A 21,152-nucleotide genomic window follows, 5' to 3' on the forward strand; every position below is an offset into this window, starting at 1 on the left:
CAACCCTCCTCATTTATCCGGCTTGGGACCGGCACTCAGAATGTACTGGCTGCACACCCCATGTGGCTGAGTTGTGATTTATAATCCATAAGATATGGTAGTAGCAGGGCAGATAAAAATAAAAAACTTGTTCATATTGTCAATCAAGAACAAATTTTCACATTTTTTTACCTGCCAGGCCACTAATTCCTAAAAGTTTAATATGCCCGTTATTCATGCCATGACTTTTACCTTTTACTTATTACGAAAAGGTAAAGGTTTGTTCTGTTTGTTTATTCTGTTTGTTAATTAAAGAGGCCAAGTCTAAAGATGTTGGCATCAATTTATGTTTTGGACCCTTCGTAATCATCTGCACCACAATATCACTATGAACTAGTGTTGTTCATTCGGCTGCTCCCGTTTTGTTCGGGGTCTCTACAGCAGACACAGCCAGATCCACATTGGTATCAGGCACAAGTTTTACGCCGGATGCCCTTCCTGACGCAACTCCAGTGTAACCTGGAGAAATGCACATAACCGCTGGTGTTCCAAAGAGGTCTCCCATGCAAGTACTAACCAGGTCCCACACTGCTTAGCTTCTGAGATCTGATGGGATCAGACATACACAGAGCAGACCGGCTGCTAGAAACTATGCGAGTAAACAAGATAATGTCAATAATTATAAGTTATTACTCATATTCCCTGCATCACTTTATTTGATTATTATCACGTAGGAGCAACATATGTTTGTGTCCTTGTCTAAAGTTTAACAGCTTAAACGTTTTGCATTAATAACTGGAATCCAAAAGTCACGGAGCTCTATGACTGACTGCTGCTGAAAATAGCCTGGGTGCTAAGAACAGAACCTTATTTAGTTCTTCAATCTGTAATAAAAAAACAAACATTTTACACAGTAGGGCTGTCATAGTGAATATGAGTTATGTTTAACTGAGCTGTCCAACATCTATCAGACACAACCAACACGTTTAAAGTGTGGGAGCGCTAAGGCATGAAAGCAGCTGGTAAAATGTTAAAACGATGTTTAGATGAAAGTTGAGCTCTCTTGTGGAGACGGGGTGATGCTAAATGCAGAGATACGATGGCCATCAAAGCCACTTTTCCTCTCATTCTGCAGGGGATCGCAGCGGGTTGGCTAAGAGCTCCACCCACTATCCTGACACAAATTAGCCTCGTGCACATGTGCAAATTCGAAGGCAACAGAAGCATTGTGTTTTGGTGTGCAGAAAAGTTCACGGGAGCGTGCGCGGCCTCTGCACACAAAGCATTCTTTGCCACAGTGGCAGTCGCTTCACGTTCACACAGCCAGCATGAAGCTGAATGCAGGTCCCTGCCGGGCCTCCCCCAATCCCCCCACAATCCTCACCCCTGCTGGATGGCTGGATGTCTGTCTCTTTTTTGTCTCAGTTCTGGTATCCTGTGTTCCTTTTCCAACAGTCTGGGATACATGAGACTCAAAGGTGAAACACCGTGACACAACCTGCCGATCAGAGCATCAATGGCTTTTCCGTACATCCCGAATACGTTGTTTAAGCTTCCCAGGATCATGTGTTGCAGGTTTGAGGCGGTGACTCTTCAAGTACAAACAGGTCCACTGGTCAGTGCAAGCTGTATGGCTCATCTCGACTCAGCTGACATGTGCCATGCTGGACCTGTATATAAATGTCTGATGTGCACTCTGTGCCATTATGTTATGTTATGCCATTATCTGTCGGCCCCGTCGTATACGACGGCGGAATACAAGTTTTATTAAATGATACACCGTTTTTTTAATTATATTAGATACAAACGTACTTTTTTGCTGAAAAGTACACTCCACGGACTTTCGATCCAGCACTCCACCATGCTTGTAGTCCTTGTAGAAGCTGTGTGATGACGTGCACAATGTGAGTGTCCAGTCGGAATTGGTTCACCGTCACATGGTTTTCCAATATCCAATCGTAGGGCAGAGCAGTCTCACATGGTGGACCAAAGATTGTTACTAGAAGTGATGTGTTACTCTTTGGCATGTGAATGCTGTTTGAATAGACCTCTGGCTATTGGCTCCAATGTGTAAATGCGCACCGTTACACATATGAATGGAAGTGATCAGTGTAAGAGGGCCTCATACAACCTCACGTGGTGGACCAGTGTCAGTAGAAGAGATGATTTACTATATTGAAAATAAATATAGTAGTAAATATAGTGAATATTGTTGAATAAGCCTCTCTCGCTCTCACCCGTAAAGTGTTGTTTACGCATATGAATGGGGGGGGGGGGGTGGTGTGTGTGTGAACATGGCCTCAAACTGTGTAGATGGGTTGTTCACAGTGCAGGAACACAGTCCAAGACGGAACGTAAACTCCATGGAAGTGCAAAGTTTGTGATGTAGGCCTTTGTGTAATAGCAGATAGAAATTGCTCTGAGATGTGACATGAAGACCAACAAAGCGCATAGACCATTTTGTATATATTGTTCAAAATGTGCATTTGTGTTTATTGCTAGAACCTTTATTTTGTACATTATTTTGTACAAGATCCCAAACTACCTTTATAAAGTGTCAAAACAGTTTTTTTATTATAGTTTGCTGTGTATTTTGAATAAATGTGTGTGAAAATAATTTGCCGCTTTATTTTTTCCTTTCTTATTTCTGATTGTAAACCTTTATTACACTTATAAAACACCACAATAACCTATATATTCTGAAAGTACAGGTTGTCCTGAAAAAAGAGACATATTACTTGATTGTGGGATGCAGGGTGAGCTTTTAACAGCAATAATAAAACATTTATGCCAGATGAGTGAACTGTCCAAAAAATGCCCTCGGACGCCAGAAGGTTAAGTGGAACTCTGATTTACAACCACATTGCAATCAGAAGACAGCTTTAGGTCTTTACTGTGAAAGGACTGACCATTACAGGTTTAGCTAATCCCAGCAACCATAAATTCTGCAAAGACTTTTTCCTGATAAAATGCAACTGTGCCTGTGACCTTGACTATTAAAAATATTTCTCAAAATCAAGTCACGTTGTCCTTGCATAAACCTCAATCGTTCAACTACGTCTGGTCCAAATTTGATGAAAACTTTGAGTGATTTTGTTCACACAAAAACTGACACATGGGACTGAAAATGATGCTGTTACCGTCGTGTGGAAAAAATAAAACCAAAACAAGAGCAATTGGAGATTTCTGACGTCTGCCAATCTGGATCCGGACCACCGTCACAGTTTCAGTGGAGTTTTCCATGCCCTAATATCTATCTGTGGTGCAAATTTGGTCAGAATCCATGAAGTAGTTTTGATGTAATCTTGCTAACAGACAGACAAATAAATAAATAAATAAAAAATAAATAAATGCCGATGATTTTATGACGTCCTTGGAGGGCGTCATAAAAAGTAAGTTGCCCATAAGTTAACTTCTCAAATGAATTTCAGTCAAGATCTTTCCACACATTTGAGCAGCTTTTCTTGCCATCTAGCGGGCAACATGAGCGTTTCAGGGCTTCTGGTATCTTTCCTACTTGTGAAACCCAAAAAACGCAGTAAAAAAGGCATTCCTAAATGTCAGACATGTTTGATTTTGTTTGGTACACAGATATTTGACATCAAAGTATGAATATATACAAACTTCAGTTTTGAAAGTTTTATGGTTATTGAGCTTTAAGATATGAAAGTTTGCTGCGGAAGGACGTAATTTCTCATGACAAGCACAACTTAAGAGTTGTGAATAAGATCCAGAATCAGCATCCTGACTCTGGGTAACACTGAACTTTAACATTCCTTGAAGGTGGATCGGTCCATCAAACGTGGCTTTGACTGGTTCTGTAACAGAACATCAGTCTGCCTCAGATTCTCGTACTCTTGCACACTTTCATGACAACTGTGTGCGTAAAGACTGCATTTCAATGTCTGAACTCTCATTTCTTCTGTACTGCAAAGACATTCAGAAGGTCCTGCAGTGATGAAAGACCTTCTTATTCCAACTCAGGTGCCAGTTACTCATCAGAGTGGCTCATCATTTTTTGTTTTTCTGTTTCTGTCAGTCAAACTGCCTCTCACATGCTCACCAACACCAAAATAAACACAAGATTTTTTTTCCCACATCCTCACTGGAGATTCTTCACAGCTACCTTGTCCTCCTTTAAAGCCACAGTGTGTAGGATTTAGTGCCAACTAGTGGTGAGGGTGCATTATGCCTTTGCCAGTCAGGATTTTGTTTCCCTTCACGTTTTGACTTCACGCTGTTTTGCCTTCTCTTATGAGCAATAACTCCATTTGTCAAAAAATTAGGGTTCTCCAACTTGTTAGCCTGCATTAGCAACGAGTAGACAGCAAACAGGAATAAACCACTGATTCCACTTCTTTTTCTCTTCAGTCTTCTAGCTGCACTGCAAAATGTGAAAGGCGGAAAAAAGTATGTCCCTTTTAAGCTAATGTATCAACATGGCAGTGCAACATGGCGGCCTCCACGAGGGGGCCTGTGTCTGTATTGTATATTTCTAATCTTGAAAAAACCTCGACTGATTGTTGCAGGTAAATAAATATATACAAATCAACAGATTGCTATGAATGGTATGCTCCATTTCAGCTTAAAAACACCTTTCAATCCTACACACTGTAGCTTTAATTTTGACCAGTCATATTGTTTCCTCACTGTGGCAGCCGTCTATGTGTTTTCAGAAACAGAAAGGGTGCACACTGAATTGACTGGCCCCCGCAGACGGTTGCCTTGGATGCCTGCTTTAGCTGTAATTGTTCCTGCGCTCACTGACGGCGTAAAAAACAAGTGTTAATGTTCTGCTTTCCAAAATAAAGATTTCTCTCTTTCGCTCTCTGTCTTTTTATTTTGCAAGCCTGTGCAGCCCTTATCACATATTTTCCACCGTGGTGTTAGCTTTTAAATATTCATGCACGTGAATGGGGGGAGGGGGAGGGGTGCACGGAAGGGAAGGAGAGGTGGGAAGGAGCAGAAAAAGCGTGCAGCGGTCGGGGCAATCCCCAATCCCTGCGGACGTATAGCGCACCTAAAGGAACGGTGGGGAGATCAGCGGAAGGCCTCATGATTTATTTAGACCCGGGGCACCTGTGCCAGTCAGCCGCTGAAGGCAGCCGTCATCCTGCCAGACGGCTTGTGCTTGAAATCAGAAAAGAAAGAGAAATCTGTGGCATGCAAAAAAAAAAAAAGAAAGTAATTAATTAATATCTGACTAGCGGTGTGAGGAAGTTCACCTGTCTGGTCAATGATTTTCCTGAAAACATACCTGTTTTCAGAACTGAGCCACATTAACCACCTTCTGTGTTATGATTTTAACCAGCATAAAAACTCCTCACACACTTGCCAGGTCAGGTAGAGTCCTACCATCTGACCGTCATCGAGCTCCGAGGTGTGAGAGAGCCTATACGTCAATTATGTCAAATAAGCCAATCAATATGGAGCAGGAAAGCTGCAGCCTAAGGGATCGGCTCACTTCGTTTTATCAAGGCAGCTTAATTTCCATCAGCTTCATATCAGGGGGCACGTATGGAAATTGCACTGCGAGGGAGAACACAGAGAAGTAGCTGGGATGAAATGATGCAGGAAAACCTGTGTGCATATGGAAACACACATGCATGTGGTTGGAATGCGGGTCAGCAGGTAGGTGCAGCCATCAGCTACGTGGGAAAGCTCATGCATCTCCTTCACATTTTCATGACAGAAATGATGCATGATGATTATTTGCCAAACTGGCTATACGTTCCCTTGCATATGCTTGACTATCGGTAGTTAATTATCTTAGTCGCTACTTGTCTCCTGCTTGCCGGCTGCTCTGTGGAGACACATGGAAGCGCTGCCCAGAGGCAAATTATAAATGAGAAACAGGTTATTAGGATTCTGCCATGCATACTAAGGTGTTATGACTGTCATAAAAAGCACAGTAGTGAACACACGGAGCAGTAATTATCATTTTAGGGGTCTTCATGTTATATCCGAGTTCATGAGTCTCCTCTATGGTTTTGGAATCTGCAGCAGGCACTAACAACATGACAGGAGGACTGAAATTAAAGGTCAAATATAAAACAAACCAAGTAAAAAAATGTCAAAAAGTAGTGGCATGACACCCAGTTAGGCTGAACTTAATTAAAGATCATCTGCATTCGAAATAATCGGCCTCTTCCTGGGTGAGCGAGAGCAGCATTCCAGGTGCTGGCACGGGATGCAAAACATCAACCTCTTGTGTGCCCACCGATTCTGCCCGTTTCAAGAAGCTTCACATAAACAACACCTGCACTATTAACGGCGCCGCCATCATCGACTTGATCTGCTTTTTTTTACTTTTTTTTTGTTGCTCTCTTCAAATTCATCTTTCCTCTGAAGCAACCCGATCCTGGCGTTTATCTCCCATTCTCTCTCTTTCCGTCTGGCACCCACACTTTAACAGGCATGCTTCGCAGAACAGTAACTAATAGCAACCTCATTCATTAAAACTCCCCTTGATGTTTCACACACAGGCAGGGTAAATGTGCTGGAACGCCTGACCTGTCTGTGTGCACCGCTCACGGCAGATAGAGAGACAGATAGACAGGTGGGGTAGAGGCTCGTCTTACACTCTGCCGCCTCGGTCTGAGCCATGGCTGCACCCTCCACCCCCGATGAAGATAGATACATATTTCATCAGTTATTAAGGCTGTGGAATAAGCCCGGGGGTGTCAAAGATCTTACTGCATCATCAGCTGCATCTTTCCAGAAAGGATGCATTAAAATAATCCCCTGCCAAAGGCCTTTAGCATCACGCACACCGATAACCAAAGAGTCCTCACACTGGCCCCTCAACGTTACTGGTGACAAAAATAAGCCCTTCCTGCGCCTGTGATACCATCGAACCCCTTAAAAAAAAGTGCTACAAACCATGTTACTCTGCATGCAGGGTTTCATTAGTTTACCCTAAAAGTTGCAACTTTAGGCCAAGTTCAACAAACACGCAAATCTGTGCTAGAAAGAGCAAATGAAACTCAATCTTTAAGGTGCCTTCACACCTACCCGTTGACAGTCTAAAACCTGTTTTCGACCGTCAACGGGTTTTTCAGCAAGTGGCTGTGTGAGATAGGAGTCGGAATACCAGTGTCTACACTTGGGTTCAATTTCAGGTGTTTACCACAGGTTTCCTGCCTGAGACAAGACACTTTATCTGCACAGTCCCAGTCCACCCAGCTGAAACGGGTACCAGCCTTGCCTGGGGAAGTAAACGTTGACGGACTGGTACCCTGTCTAAGGGGAAGTTGTAGAATCTCATCCGCTTCACACTGCAGCATCTTAGTGTAAGCACATGTCTGTCTGGTCCCTCAGGGGCCCTACAGGAGTCAGGAGTGACTTACTTCTTTGTTCCTTTGGGGAGGAACCACCTGCATTGTGAGGGGTCCTTATGGCTGTATGACAAGCTTCTTTGGACATGATCCATCATGCAGGTACCTCAGTTTTGGCAACTGTAAGATGCCAAGGGAACACCAATCTTTGGCTGCAGCAGATAGTTGGCGACTTTCAAGAGGTGGGGATGGACTTGTTGTTTGCCTGGGTGGTTGCCATCCATGGCCAAAGTGGTTCTGTGACGTGATGGATGCCATAATGCGTGGTGTCAGCGCACACTTCCAGACCTGACCCACGAGGTAAGAAAGTGCGTTTGATCCCTAATACAGACCACACAAGGTGAAGATACTCACTCTGGTTCTAAATGGATGGCGTACAGTTCATATTTGGTGAGAATGCAAATGGAACCAACAAAGGAACTCACTTGAATTTTTAATTTGGTATAGTTTGTTTTTCCATCAAACACTGCAGAAAGAGTTGCAGATTCTTCAGAAGACTTGTTCAAACAATAAGAACTCTGTTCAGCTTCTCAAATCACTCAAAACACATCGAGATATTTGTCTCCTTGTTGGTCACAAGAGCTGTCTGTTTGTTCTGGTGTTTACGTCATAGCAGCAACTTCAGCGACCTGTTAAGCACAACTTGAGGAGCTCATACTAGCCTCGACTGGTTTAATCCAGACTGTTTTGATTGCTTGTTTGTTTTTTAATCCTAAATGACAGCTTGGTGAACATATCAGCGTGCTCCCATGTGGCTATTATTTGCATGTTGTGGTCCAATGAGAAATATTACATTGAGAAAGCAGCCAAGAGAAAAGTGAAACACTGCAAAGTTTTGATTCCTGATTCTGGACCAAATAAGCGACGTTGGTTCAAGTTATTTCAGGCAGATGCATCTATCGAACATCAACCTTGTGATGTCAATTTGCTCTTATATTTCCTGCATTGTGTCACACGCAAGGAAAAAAAACCAACCCTTGGGGTAGTTTTCTTAACAACTTCATGGGCGGGATCTCTATGTGCTCACTCCCCTGCTGAGGCCTTGTAAACCTTTACTACCCAATACTAGAGGTGGGTGGATCGATCCTAATATCGATAATATCAATACCAAAGCTGGTATTGATATTGAACGATCCTCATGTAAAAAGATCAATACTCAAGCTTTTTTTCTCTCCCGCACGCACTGACTGCTGCGCACGCAGATTCATCAAAGTCTACTTTCTGTCTCTAAGAGCAGTGCTGCGCTGTGTCACACAACACGGAGCAGCACACCCTTGTATTGTGGTTTGTCAGCCCTCTACCTCAGGAGATTTTGTTTTAAGTTGTGTTGAGTGATATTTTTTAAACAAAAATTTTGATTGTGATAATAAAGTATTTTGTTGTCACGTACAATGTTTGGCAAAATTCTATCCTAGGTCTTTTGGATCCTTTGGATCTATTAACCTTAAATATGGAAAAAAGTATCGATACTGGGGGGTGATACTGGGCCTGTATTTACTTGGTATCGGATCAATACCAAAATTCCCAGTATCGCCCACCTCTACCCGATACCATGTGGACTAAGCAGTGGGTCACCCCTTTGAGTCTGGTCTGCTTGAGGTTTCGTCCTCAATATCATCCGAGGGAGTTTTTCCTTACCATTGTCGCCTCTGTGTTTGATTGAGGGGTTGGTAAGGTTAGACCTTACATGTGTGAAGCACTTTGGAGGCAGCTTTTGTTGTGATTTGGTGCTATATAAACTAAATAAATTAAATTAAATTTAATCTGCTTGTCCACCTGAACATCCACCATGAATTTTATTTGTCCAGAAAGGTTTTTAGCATCAAAAGTTGAGTTTGATTAGGTTTCCCGCATGATTTATGGAAAATGCATTGATTTTACATATTCCATAATCCAGATTTTGAACAAGGAGTACGAACATTTTAAATCCTGTATATTAGTGTTTATACACTTTGACCAAACCCAGAATGCATCCACACTCAAAACTGGCTTACTGGTTCAGGAAAAGGTCAGGATTCACTCCCATCCACAAAAGAGCCTTTCTAAACGCTATAACTAAGCTAAAATGTTTTACTTTGTAATTGGTCTCTACTTGTCTGCAACATCAGGAAACTTGATATATCTTTATTAGTCAAAGCAAGAAAGCTGAGAAGGGATTCAAATTTTGTTTTCATCATGACAGACCTACTCTTGCCAAGTTTAGTCACCATTTTTTGGCTAAACTTAGCAAAAAATAATTGATGCTTTGTAATATGTTGCAGTCCACATTCAAGTGCACATGTACTTCACACTGAACATACATTCAGTCAGTGTATGTTCAGTGTGAAGTACATGCATAAATACTATTTGACCAGTGGAGGTCAGTAGTGCACAGTGACTTATTAAATAAAGCTTCATGCCATGAAGCTTTTGATGATGCAACTGGCTGAGAATCAAGACTGACACCTCAACAAGGTTCAGTTTTCTCTTTGGCATGCCAGTAAGTACAGTCTGCCACAGCTGCTGCACTTTTCCTTGTCATCATGAAGTGATGCCATAGTTTTGACCATTTTCCAAAGGACCTCAAACAACTGTCAGGCGTTAGCATGCATGCTAGCTCATATGGAAAGAAATTACCACTCTGCATCATTCAGACATGGCAGTATCCAATCGAGAGGCCTGCTAATGTAACCCTGCTGATTTCACAGTCTGCTCAATCTCCAGAGAGAAATGAAAGCAATACAGGAAGTACAAATTACTGATCTCATTACATAATTTTGTTGTGCTATCAGATGTTTGACTTGTCCCAGAAACTTTATCAAGTGTTCATACATTTCTAAAAAAAAAAACAAAAGTCAACCATTAGTGGCTTTCTAGGCATATCAAGGCTACTAGGGCTCACTTTCTGAAAATATCAAGCAGGTCACACTGCAGACAACAGCACAAACACATTACTACAGTGCAACTATGTATGTTTTGTTCTGAGGATTCACGTTAGAGATGCATTCACGACCACGATATAGGATTCTGGATACCATCATTATTATCAATTAGGCTGACGCCAATGCTAACTAAACTAACTAACTAAACAAGATAATGCAACATAATTACTTATTTACTGAGTTCTTGCTTTGACAAGTACAACATCCACATGGTAAATATATTTACAAGTCCTGTCATGACAGAACTACAGTGACATAAAGCCAAAACAGTCAGTCTCTTAAGAGCTTTACATCTATGTGTACTGTCTATTACAATACACGGCCACAGTACCAGCTCTGCCAGCAGCACTCTCCCACCCCGGAAACTTTATATACGCTAAAATAATATTCTGTCTTATGGGCTTTACCCGATGAGATAAATAGGACAAACATTCCAAACTGGGACAAGACAATAATCCCTTTATCTGGCACAGGGTAAGCTTCACTAGCCGGCTTACTTGTTACATCATTAGCCATAAGCATAAGACGAGCAGCGTCGGAGTAAAGAGGGCTGGAATAAAAGAAGCACAACCAGTTAGGCTGCAAGTTGATGTAACCAGGATTAAGAAAATGTACTGTGTAATTAAGAATAGGACACAGAGACACTGTGGTGGTACACATCAGGTTGTATTACATTTCAGTGTAATACAACACATCAGTGTTGAGGTATAGTCTAGAAAAATCACAAGCAGAAGGCTGAACTGGCTCTGCACTGAAGAACGTTGAAGCACCCCAAAACCATGGCACAATGACGGAATCTCCTGGTTCACTGTGGACATCCTCCCGGGTCCTCTAAGGGCTTCTAAGGTACTGACAAGGTTTCAAACCATAACCTTCCATGATACATGTCTGTGAAAGTGAAAACAGGGTTTTTCCTGTCAAGTCATGTCACCTCGACAACCACAAACACAGATTGTTGATTTAACAGCAGTTAAACAAAGAATCAAGAATTTCATGAGTTTGAAAGGAGAAGACAAGGAGTCTGAGTAACACGCACAGATTAGCCATGGTCTACGCTGCACACAGTGTCTGCAACGGAAAGAACCGCACCCGACTTGTACCTCGGGACGTGCAAATACAACCATAGCGCACCTGTACTTTAACTTTTGCACAACCGTGGTACTTTTGGAAAACCTCCATCGAAATTTCCTGACATATGGGCTCCAAGGAAATCCAAAGGTTTACCAAAGTGTAGTAAATTTCACCACTAAAAACAGAATTTTTTTTTAACATCTTGAGAATTTCCGCACAATCCAGGTTAACACTCTTCCTGGGCCCACTAAGGTTTTCCAGAGTACAGACAACAGAGTTTCAAACTGCAACCTTCCAGGATAAAACAGCCCGGAAAGTGAAAAGTAAATTCATCTCCACAACTGTGAACACAGACGGATTAGATTAAATTCAACTGAAATTCAACAAAGAAACGAGAGTCTGACAAGCGTTAAAGGAGAAGGTTTCTGTTGCCGTGGATGATGAGGAACACGCACAGATCACCCACCTGCTTGGAACATCCTGCAAACATTCAGTCTGTAAAGGAAAGTACCGTTATCTGTTGATCTGAACTCATCAAAGATAGTTTGATCTGAAGCTTTTGAAGTTATTATGAACTCTACCCGCAGACAAACTGTTTGCTCTGCAAATTGCATGTGATGTTATGGCACCCGCACTATGAGCTCTCTCTCTCTCTAAGACTCCTTTTTTTAATGCCTTACAATGAACCCCATTGACTGTTCATGCACACGTTTAAGGAAAATAACAACTCATTACTTTCTTCTACGTGTTCATAAATCAGAACAAACTTCAATCGCCAAGAAGAGAATGGAATTTGGGATGAATTACTAGAAACTAATACTAGATTAATCAAGTAATCTGCCATTGGTTAAATAAAAGTCAATTATTTTGATAAAAAGAAAATCACACGTATTATCTGGTTCCAGCTTCTCAGTTGTGATAATGTGCCATTTTTACCTCAGTAAATCTGTTCTGTAGTATTGATGAGACAAACCAACAATTCTGAAGAACCCATTTATTTTAGAAAGCCTAGAAAAGTGAAATTAGCAATAAAGCCATCTTCTAATGGAAAAAAAAAAACCCACTCCACATTCTCACTTGTCAAATTTTGATGCAAAACCATTTTTTTTTCTCACCAAAGTCAACATGTGACGAGCTGAGTAGCCCGTTTACGTCATGTAGTAACGCAAGGGGAAATGCTAACCTTAACCATGAACAGAACCAAAACCAAAACAAAGGTTAATGTTCCCTGATGACACAGATAGTTCCGTCTGTTATCATAGAGAAATGATGCAAATTCTTTTTTAGATAATTTTTACAGAACACTGGTTATCTCTGCTGTGCACAATTTGTCGTTGCTTTTTGGCACTTGGCTTCCGACTGATAACTGGAACACAGACAAACAGGTATAACATTGGAACCTCCATCCAATTTTGGTGGTGTAAGTAAATCCATAAGAGAGTGATTGAGGCACTTTTGATTTAGATATAATGCAAAATGTACACCAAATGGGCCTTTCAGTATTAAATTCACACGTCCACAAAATCCACAAGCTGGATCAAACTCTGTCAGGTGATAGCGAATGCCAGTCTGCACCTCACTTTCAAATATGAGAGTGATTGTGGGACATTTAACTAAGCTATAGTGGATATATCCATTAAATGGGGTTTTCAATGTTAAATTTAAATAGCCACAAAATCTGTAATCTGGATCAGATCTGGATCAAACTTTGTCAGTCGATAAAGGATACCATCCTACATAACACTCTCAGTTATGAAGGATATTTGATTTTTTTTTTTACAGAGTTATGAATTTCTAAAAACTGGTTCTGTGTTAAAGGACGGTGATTTTTTTTAAATTTTGAAAGAGTTTTCCTGACTCTGTCACTGAAAATTTAATCAGTTCTTGACTATCAGGATATGAATCCTCTGTAAGAAATTTCATAACGATATATGAAAACTTGTGGGATACTGGCTGTTGATAAACAAACAAAAAAACAAAAAGGGGTGAAAACATAAGGGGCTACCTAACTCTATACGTTGTGACTGACGCAAATGGACGCAGAGATTCTATGAATACCCCTGGACGGGGCACCAGTCCTGCACAGGTCACTCCTCTAGCCAAGTCCTTTAGCCAGAGTGGACTGAGACAATTTATCTAAGGACATAGACAGGTACTGTGAGTGGGATCTGAACCCAGGATCCGTGAGCTACCCACAGGATATGTAATGGTTTTTACTCTTTTTACTCCAGAGTACTTTCAGCACTTGCACCACTTTTTACGAAAACTCTGCCAACAATCATACGAACAGACACAGTGATCACACCTCCTTGGTGGAGGAAAGACACCATATGAGTCTGGGAGCACCACATGCTCACGTGTGCTCCCATGCACATAAGTCTAGAGTAAAGCATGTATGTATGTAAATGGCACTCTGAGTGCCAAGGACCAGGATTACCTGGTTCCAGCTCCCTTGTGTAGCTTGTGCCAAGAGGAAATGAAGGGATGATCTTTCCACTGTTCCCTCCTCCACAAAACAAATAGAACATTTTATAGTCTGTTTGCTGACCTGCAGCCCAGCAGCAACAATAACACAGGATACTACCAGTGTTTAAAATCTGCTCCTTAAACCGACATAACAGCACCGCTCTGCTGCTGCTGCTGCACGTCCAATCCAGCAATCTTTGCATGTACTTATATTTAGGATGATGATAAGGAAGAAACGCTTTTCGATTGCCAAAAAAAAAAAAAAAAAAAAGCAGCCGGGATTATTTCAAGATTTCAATCGTCTCATTACAACATGTTTGAAACAATCCAGCTCTCAGCTCTTCTGCGTTCTTCAGCTGACAGGAAGCAATAAACTCGACTGGAGAACATCTGAAATGCACAGATCCAAATACAAACGGAGGAATTTGTTAACATGTACATTAACGCACAGAACCTGCTCTGTGCACACTTGCAGAGCTGCCACCTGTTTTGCGAGTGTATGGTGTGCGCACCTGTTCTTCCCTCAGCCCTGTGCACAAGGCCCGAGCCTCAAACAAAGCTGTTCTCTGTGTGCACACGGCCACAGTTTGATTCCTCGCACAGCTCCTCCAAAACTACCTCCACCAAAACCCAAACACACCGTGTGCTACGGGCAAAAAAAGAGAAGACTTTGTAAGAAATACCAGGAGAAGAGAGATCTTTCCCAGAGAGTCATCTGGTTCTAATGCTGGGCCCGCTGGTGTGGATTACAGGCACATATTACAGGAGAACTCAGCCTGACCCCTCATCTCCATCCTGGGGGAAATGGGAGCCAGCCGTGGCGAAGGGGGTCGAGGGTCCAGCGGATTGGCGGGTATAGGAGTGAACAGGAGCCTGTGACCGTGCTGCCGTCACACGATTAGTGCACACAGCTGAAGGAGAATTTTTAGTTTGTTTGTTTGTTTGTTTTAATGATTATTAGGAGTTAATGGTGCATCAGTGAGCTGTGCTCTGCTGAAAATGCGCGACTTGCTCTCATTTGATTTCAAAGTGATTTAATGGAGCAGATAATCGTGCACTTGGTGATACAGGTACCAAATTTGTTTTGGTGATTCTCATATTACTTAGAATATCTGGTTGATTGACCACATGAAAATCCAAGCTCAAAAATCTATTTTTTTTTCAATGGAAATACTCCTATTTCTTCAATTAGAAAGATATGGATCTTAAACCTCATTTGTTATATTTTATTTGGTATGTATGGTATTGATTTTGTTTTATTTTGCTTGTGTGCTCAATTTGAATAAAGTATATCACATTTAGTTTAAATGGTTTCCACCCAACACATGTTTTGAAAGTGTTAATCTCTTGAAACTACTGAATGTTGGCATATTAAAAGGGGTTTAGTGTTGAATATATTGTGCTGTTATTTTTAATATCTGCATGGTCAACATGGTCAAATGGTAATTTATGCTCAAAGAGTGTCATGTTATTGTTTGGACATGAAAAATTAAATTGGTCAGGCCTGGCAATCTACAACTTGACACCAAGACCACATAAATCAAATAATAATGGAATTTTAGTAAAAAAAAAATCTTTTTGGGGTTGATGTGGTGTTCCATCTTGAAAATAGATCCCATGTTGGATTTCACTGATGGTGTTAAACAGATCCAATATGTGCCATGAATATTACATAAATCAACCAAGTAGGAAGATTTCTATGCACAACCAGACCTGACCAGACCTTGGGAACCATCATACCAAATTTAGAATAGAATAGAATAAACTTTATTATCTATCCCAAAAAGGTCACATAAATTCTTCTTCAACAGGCTCAATAAACACACATTAAATACTCACACAAAAATGCACTGTATGCTGTTAATAAAAAAAATCTCACATACAAAATGCACAGTTGGCAACACAAGGGTCTATCTGGTCTTACTGAGGTATTTGGTGATTGTATCAGCACTTGCATGATTCCACTGTAAACTTGATGTTATCTGATCCGCGAATTTTATGCTTTGAACACGCCAGCAGAGTGCTGAGTCTTTACGGCATCAAAAATCTCTGTGATGTCATATACGAGGTCTGTAAATAAAGTATAGGTCCTTTTTATTTTTTTCAAAAACTATATGGATTTCATTCATATGTTTTTACGTCAGACATGCTTGAACCCTCGTGCGCATGCGTGAGTTTTTCCACGCCTGTCGGTGACGTCATTCGCCTGTGAGCACTCCTTGTGGGAGGAGTCGTCCAGCCCCTCGTCGGAATTCCTTTGTCTGAGAAGTTGCTGAGAGACTGGCGCTTTGTTTGATCAAAATTTTTTCTAAACCTGTGAGACACATCAAAGTGGACACGGTTCGAAAAATTAAGCTGGTTTTCGGTGAAAATTTTAACGGCTGATGAGAGATTTTGAGGTGATACTGTCGCTTTAAGGACTTCCCACGGAGCGAGACGTCGCGCAGCACTCTCAGGCGCCGTCATCAGCCTGTTTCAAGCTGAAAACCTCCACATTTCAGGCTCTATTGATCCAGGACGTCGTGAGAGAACAGAGAACTTTCAGAAGAAGTCGGTTTCAGCATTTTATCCGGATATTCCACTGTTAAAGGAGATTTTTTTAATGAAAGACGTGCGGGCCGATTGCAGCGTCGGCTCGCAGCCGCCGCGACGCTCCGCCACAGGAAAAACACCTCTGTTGGAAGCCTTAAGGACAAGTTGGAACATGTCCAGCTGTTAAACAATTTCTCATATACTCACTCCACTGAAAGCCATCAAAAGCCGCCTGGATTTTACAAATGGTTATCAACACGGAGGTGTTTTTCCTGTGCCGCCGCACCACGCCGGCTGCGTCCCGACGCGCGGACCCATCCGCACGTCTTTCATTAAAAAAATCTCCTTTAACAGTGGAATATCCCGATAAAATGCTGAAACCGACTTCTTCTGAAACTCGAGGGTTCAAGCATGTCTGACGTAAAACATATGAATGAAATCCATATAGTTTTTGAAAAAATAAAAAGGACCTATACTTTATTGACAGCCCTCGTACAGTCAGGTTCATAAGTATTCGATCAGTAAAGTTCTTTCTTGTTTGTTTCTCACAATAGAGCTGACATGAAACACTCAAGATGCGCTAGTAGTGGACAATTTCAACCTTCATTCAAGGAGTTTAACAAAAATACTGCATTCACCATTTAGGAATTACAGACTTTTTTTATGCATAATCCCTCCATTTCAGCTACAATTTGCCAGCAGGTACACAGGAAGCTTTAGCCTGGATTTGATCAGCAAAATCCTTCTCTGCTCCACTCCACCATGACGCTGCCACAAAAGTTGCACAATACCCAGTCTCTCCAATCACACCAACAGAAATCTATACCTCCTTCAAGGTTGTCTGGGTGTCTTGGTGGCTCCCCTCACCAGTCTGCTTCTTGCACAGTCACCCAGTTTTTGAGAACTGCCCACTCTAGACAGATTTACCCTTCAGTACCATTCTGTTTAAACTTCTTAATGGTTGATGTAAATGGACTCCATGTTTGTCTAGTCACTTCTAGGCTCTGAAAGTGGAGAGACTGTCTAAAAATGGCTGTAATTCCAAAATAATTAACACAATATCTTTGAAAAACAGCTTGAATTAAAGCTGAAAACCTATAATACACGCACATCTTGATTGTTTCATTTCAACACCACTGTGGTTGCGTTCAGAGGCAAAATTTCTAAACCTGTCACTGTCCAATTACTTATGGACTGGAGTGTAGATCGTTTTCGGGGGTGGGGGACAACCAACAGCTGCTGGATAGTCTCAAACTGTCTGTTAAACATTTATCACATTTGTAAGATTATGATCTTCAGTCACTGAATCTTTACGCCCAGCAGCTCGTTGCCTCGTCACACAATGCTAATGTTAGCATGTGTGTGTGCTGAGATGATAACGGTATCAGGGCTCATCAGTAAACTTTATACACTGTCAAATATAACTTTAACAGTTGCTTGTCATGAGGGTTATAACAGTTATAGCTGTTATGAAGAAACAAAACACAATTGTCAAAGCAGTCAAAAACTAAGTTATAAATGGGTCAATCCAGCTCCTGAAAAGTAGGAATATTTATTCATTTTTAAAGATTTAAAAACAAAACTCAGCAACAACTGACTGCATTATTTTTCAATACACTGTTAAACCGAACGGTCTATTTTAATACAATAATTAAGTTAATGTAACTCAAAGTTTGAAAAAAGTTATATTCACTCATTTCCATTCATTAAACTAACTCAAAAATGAATTGCTGTCATAACAACTCAGTTCCTTTAAGTGTATTTAAAGTTTTGGGAGATGTAAGTGCTGGTGATGTATTTCAGGTGCATTCCATTCACTCATTTTAATTGAGTTTATGTAACGGAGGCCAGCAGGTGTCGCTGTGCAGATGTAGTTAGTAAATCTCACCTCACTCCCAACAGCTCAAAAGGATTCTCTGGTCACAAGGCCAGAGCCCTGGGTTTTAGCCTTCTGGTTAGAGAGTCTGACTTCCATGTCGGAGATCATGAGTTCGTGTCCCAAGGGAAGCGAATGTGTGGAATCATAACAACACAACGCAGAGTCAACAAGTAAACCAAAGAATGCATCAAAAAATCTAATCCAAAATTTAATGCAATTTTTTTAGGTAGAAATTTGTCACTTTTTTTTTAATTGAAAAACAGAAACTAGATTTACATAAGTTTAATTAACTATAAATTAAAACTTTAACAATTAAATTTTTGAAAATTATTTTATTTAAGTTGGCAAACTCAAATGGGTTAAGGCAATCGGTTTCCTCAAATGATTTGAGTTCAACTAACTCATTGACTTTTACAGTGTATATAATTATTTTGCAAGAGGGACTGACATGACTGTGTCATTATGTGGGAACGGTTCTTATTTCACACTATGTAGCACACCAGCATTGCTCAGGAATTTATAAAAATACAATTTTGTTGAGAAAAACCCATAATTCCATATTTTCTTCAAATCATTTCACTTTTTTGGTGAATTTCTTCAATGAGGGATAATTGTAGTGGACTTCACTGGAGTTGCAGGGTTGAATTCACCTCCATTAGAGTTCAAAGTAACACCAGAAATCAGATTAAACACAAAAACAACATGGTTTCTCAACAACGCCTTGGAGTTTTAGGGTCCTTTTCCATAGAGGGGGTTGATTGGAGAGCAGGTATTTCAGTGGGATAGGACCTGGACTACAATATGTAGACCTGGGTTCGATTCCCAGGCATGCTACCTGACTGTGTTTGTCTGCATCATTCCAGTTCATCCAGCTGTAAACGGGTACCAGACGTGGCTGGGGGAAGTAACCTGTGATGGACTAGTGTCTCGTCCAGGGAGAGCTTTAGACTCTTCTCCACTTCACAATACAAGTACTTGGTTGGGACTTACTTCTTTCTTCGCATCATTCAATCCTTTTGTTGTCTTTCTTCAAAGAGTGATATCTCTAACGATCTTCACTGGAATTTCAGGTGGCAACTAAACGCACCTCCTTTAGATTTCAGAATTACACTAGAACATGCTTTTCTTTTTAAAATCATCTTAAACACAATAACAAACTGGTTTCAAAGCAAGACCTGTGAGTTTTATGGCCATTTAGCAGACTAGAAGGGGTTTAACTTTTGGAATACGAAAGACAGAAAATGCAGAATGGTGCAGAATGGTAGAAAGACAGAAAGAGAAAATACTTCAACAGCAGCTCAGAAGACTGGCAGCAAATACTCGAGTTTGGCCAAGTAATCAGTCCAAGTATGAGAACATTCCTATTAAAGTGTGGATAAATCAAACAAGATGCAGAATGACCAAAGAGAGAAAGAACAAACAGAAACAAAATCCACCAACTGCATCTTTGCAGTTATAATGCTTTAAAAAAATTACATCCATTAGGTGCAACAACACCATTAAAAATACTGAATAATTATTAATAAGACGCAGCTCTCACCTGTAGTATCTGGACTGTAGGTAAGTGGAGCAGACTGCTTTGGACACGTGGCTGGCTGAGCCAAAGTCGATGACTTTGACCCTGTAGGGCTGTCGAGACGGGTCCACAAGCATGATGTTCTCTGGCTTCAGGTCGGCGTGGATCAGCCCCAGGCTCTTCAGTTTCATCAGCGCTGTAGCCACTTGCTGCAGCACGGGTCTGATGTATTTGAGTGGCAGAGGGCTGAACTTGTTCTGCTTGAGGAAGTCGTACAGGTTCTGCTCCAGCATCTCAAATACCAGGCACGTGTGGTTCTTGTGCTGGAAGCACTCGTAGGCCCTCACAAAGTTGTAGTCATCCGCGCTCTCTGTGCTGAGACGCGCAAGAATGCTGACCTCGATCTGACCCTGCCGTGCATAAGATGGGTGGTTCTTCAAGATCTTGATGGCCACAATCTCGTTGGTGCCCCTCTTCCAGCATTTAACCACCTGTCCAAAGGTTCCTCGACCCAAGAATTCTAGCACTTCATAGGTGTTAGTCATGGAGCAGAGCACCTCATGCTGTACCAGTTGGTAGTCCCCCTCATTGTTGGAGCCACTGTTCTTTGACGTTGCTGTGGAGGTGGCAGTGGCCACAGTAGCCACCGTGGCTCCGCTGGCTGGACCGTTCTGGATCATCGGCGGGCCGTGGTCCTCAATGATCTGCACACTGCTGTTATTGTCAAGCTCCTCACTCTTGCGCTTAAGCCCACATCGCTGGTAGGTGTCTAAGAGACTGACCGTACTGCGGCGTGTCAGGTTGTGAACACCAACCCCGCCACCCACACCACCACCGCTGCTGTTGCTGTTGCTGCCTCCACCCCCGCTACCTAGCAGAGACCCCACGGCCCCCGAAGTGCTACTAGCTGAGGCGACCACAATGTGGCTGGCGTTGGCTGGGAAGATGAGCGCCTGCTCGTACGGCAAGGTGGAGCCAGCGACCTGTAAGGAGCCGTTGATGCCTAAGGGGCCGGTGGCGGCCGACACGTTCTTGCTGCTGTTGTGGCTGTAGACTTTGCTGTGCGTGCCGTACCCTGTCATATCCCAGTTACAACTCTGCTCCACCTTCAGTTTCTTCACGCTAAAGAAGGCACTTGATTGGAGAGTGTGAGGGGAAAACACTTGCACTTGCGAGGCCATACCTGTGACGAGAAGGGAGCAGAGGGGAGGAGCAAAAAAAAAAGGACAGGAGGGGAATGAGAGTGAGAAGTTTGGAATTTGAGAATGTCTGAAACATGAGTGGTTGTCAGAAGCTTTGAATATAGACGGCTTGGGTCAGGCAGGGTCATTAAAACACCAAAGGTACATGCTGATGCTTCAGCATCTTCACCTCTTTAATGCTTTTATTGCTTGAACATTAAAGTCATCTTCTTTCAGCATCGTAACTTTGTTTTTGCTGTCAAACGTCAA

At 41.8% G+C, this 21,152-nt stretch overlaps 1 protein-coding gene across 4 annotated transcripts in view; it reads right to left on the reverse strand.

The window, feature by feature from the left end:
• hipk2 (homeodomain interacting protein kinase 2) overlaps window positions 1-21,152 on the reverse strand; it is a 235,089-nt gene that overhangs the window by 144,100 nt on the left and 69,837 nt on the right. For all 4 annotated transcript variants that reach the window (XM_034177083.1, XM_034177082.1, XM_034177081.1 and 1 more), the window contains exon 2: window positions 19,726-20,884. In XM_034177083.1, the coding sequence (XP_034032974.1) occupies window positions 19,726-20,884 (1,159 nt within the window). The remainder of the gene's footprint in view (window positions 1-19,725; window positions 20,885-21,152) is intronic.

The sequence above is a fragment of the Thalassophryne amazonica genome, chromosome 8 (genome assembly GCF_902500255.1).
Source record: "Thalassophryne amazonica chromosome 8, fThaAma1.1, whole genome shotgun sequence".
In the NCBI taxonomy this organism is placed as follows: Eukaryota; Metazoa; Chordata; class Actinopteri; order Batrachoidiformes; family Batrachoididae; genus Thalassophryne; species Thalassophryne amazonica.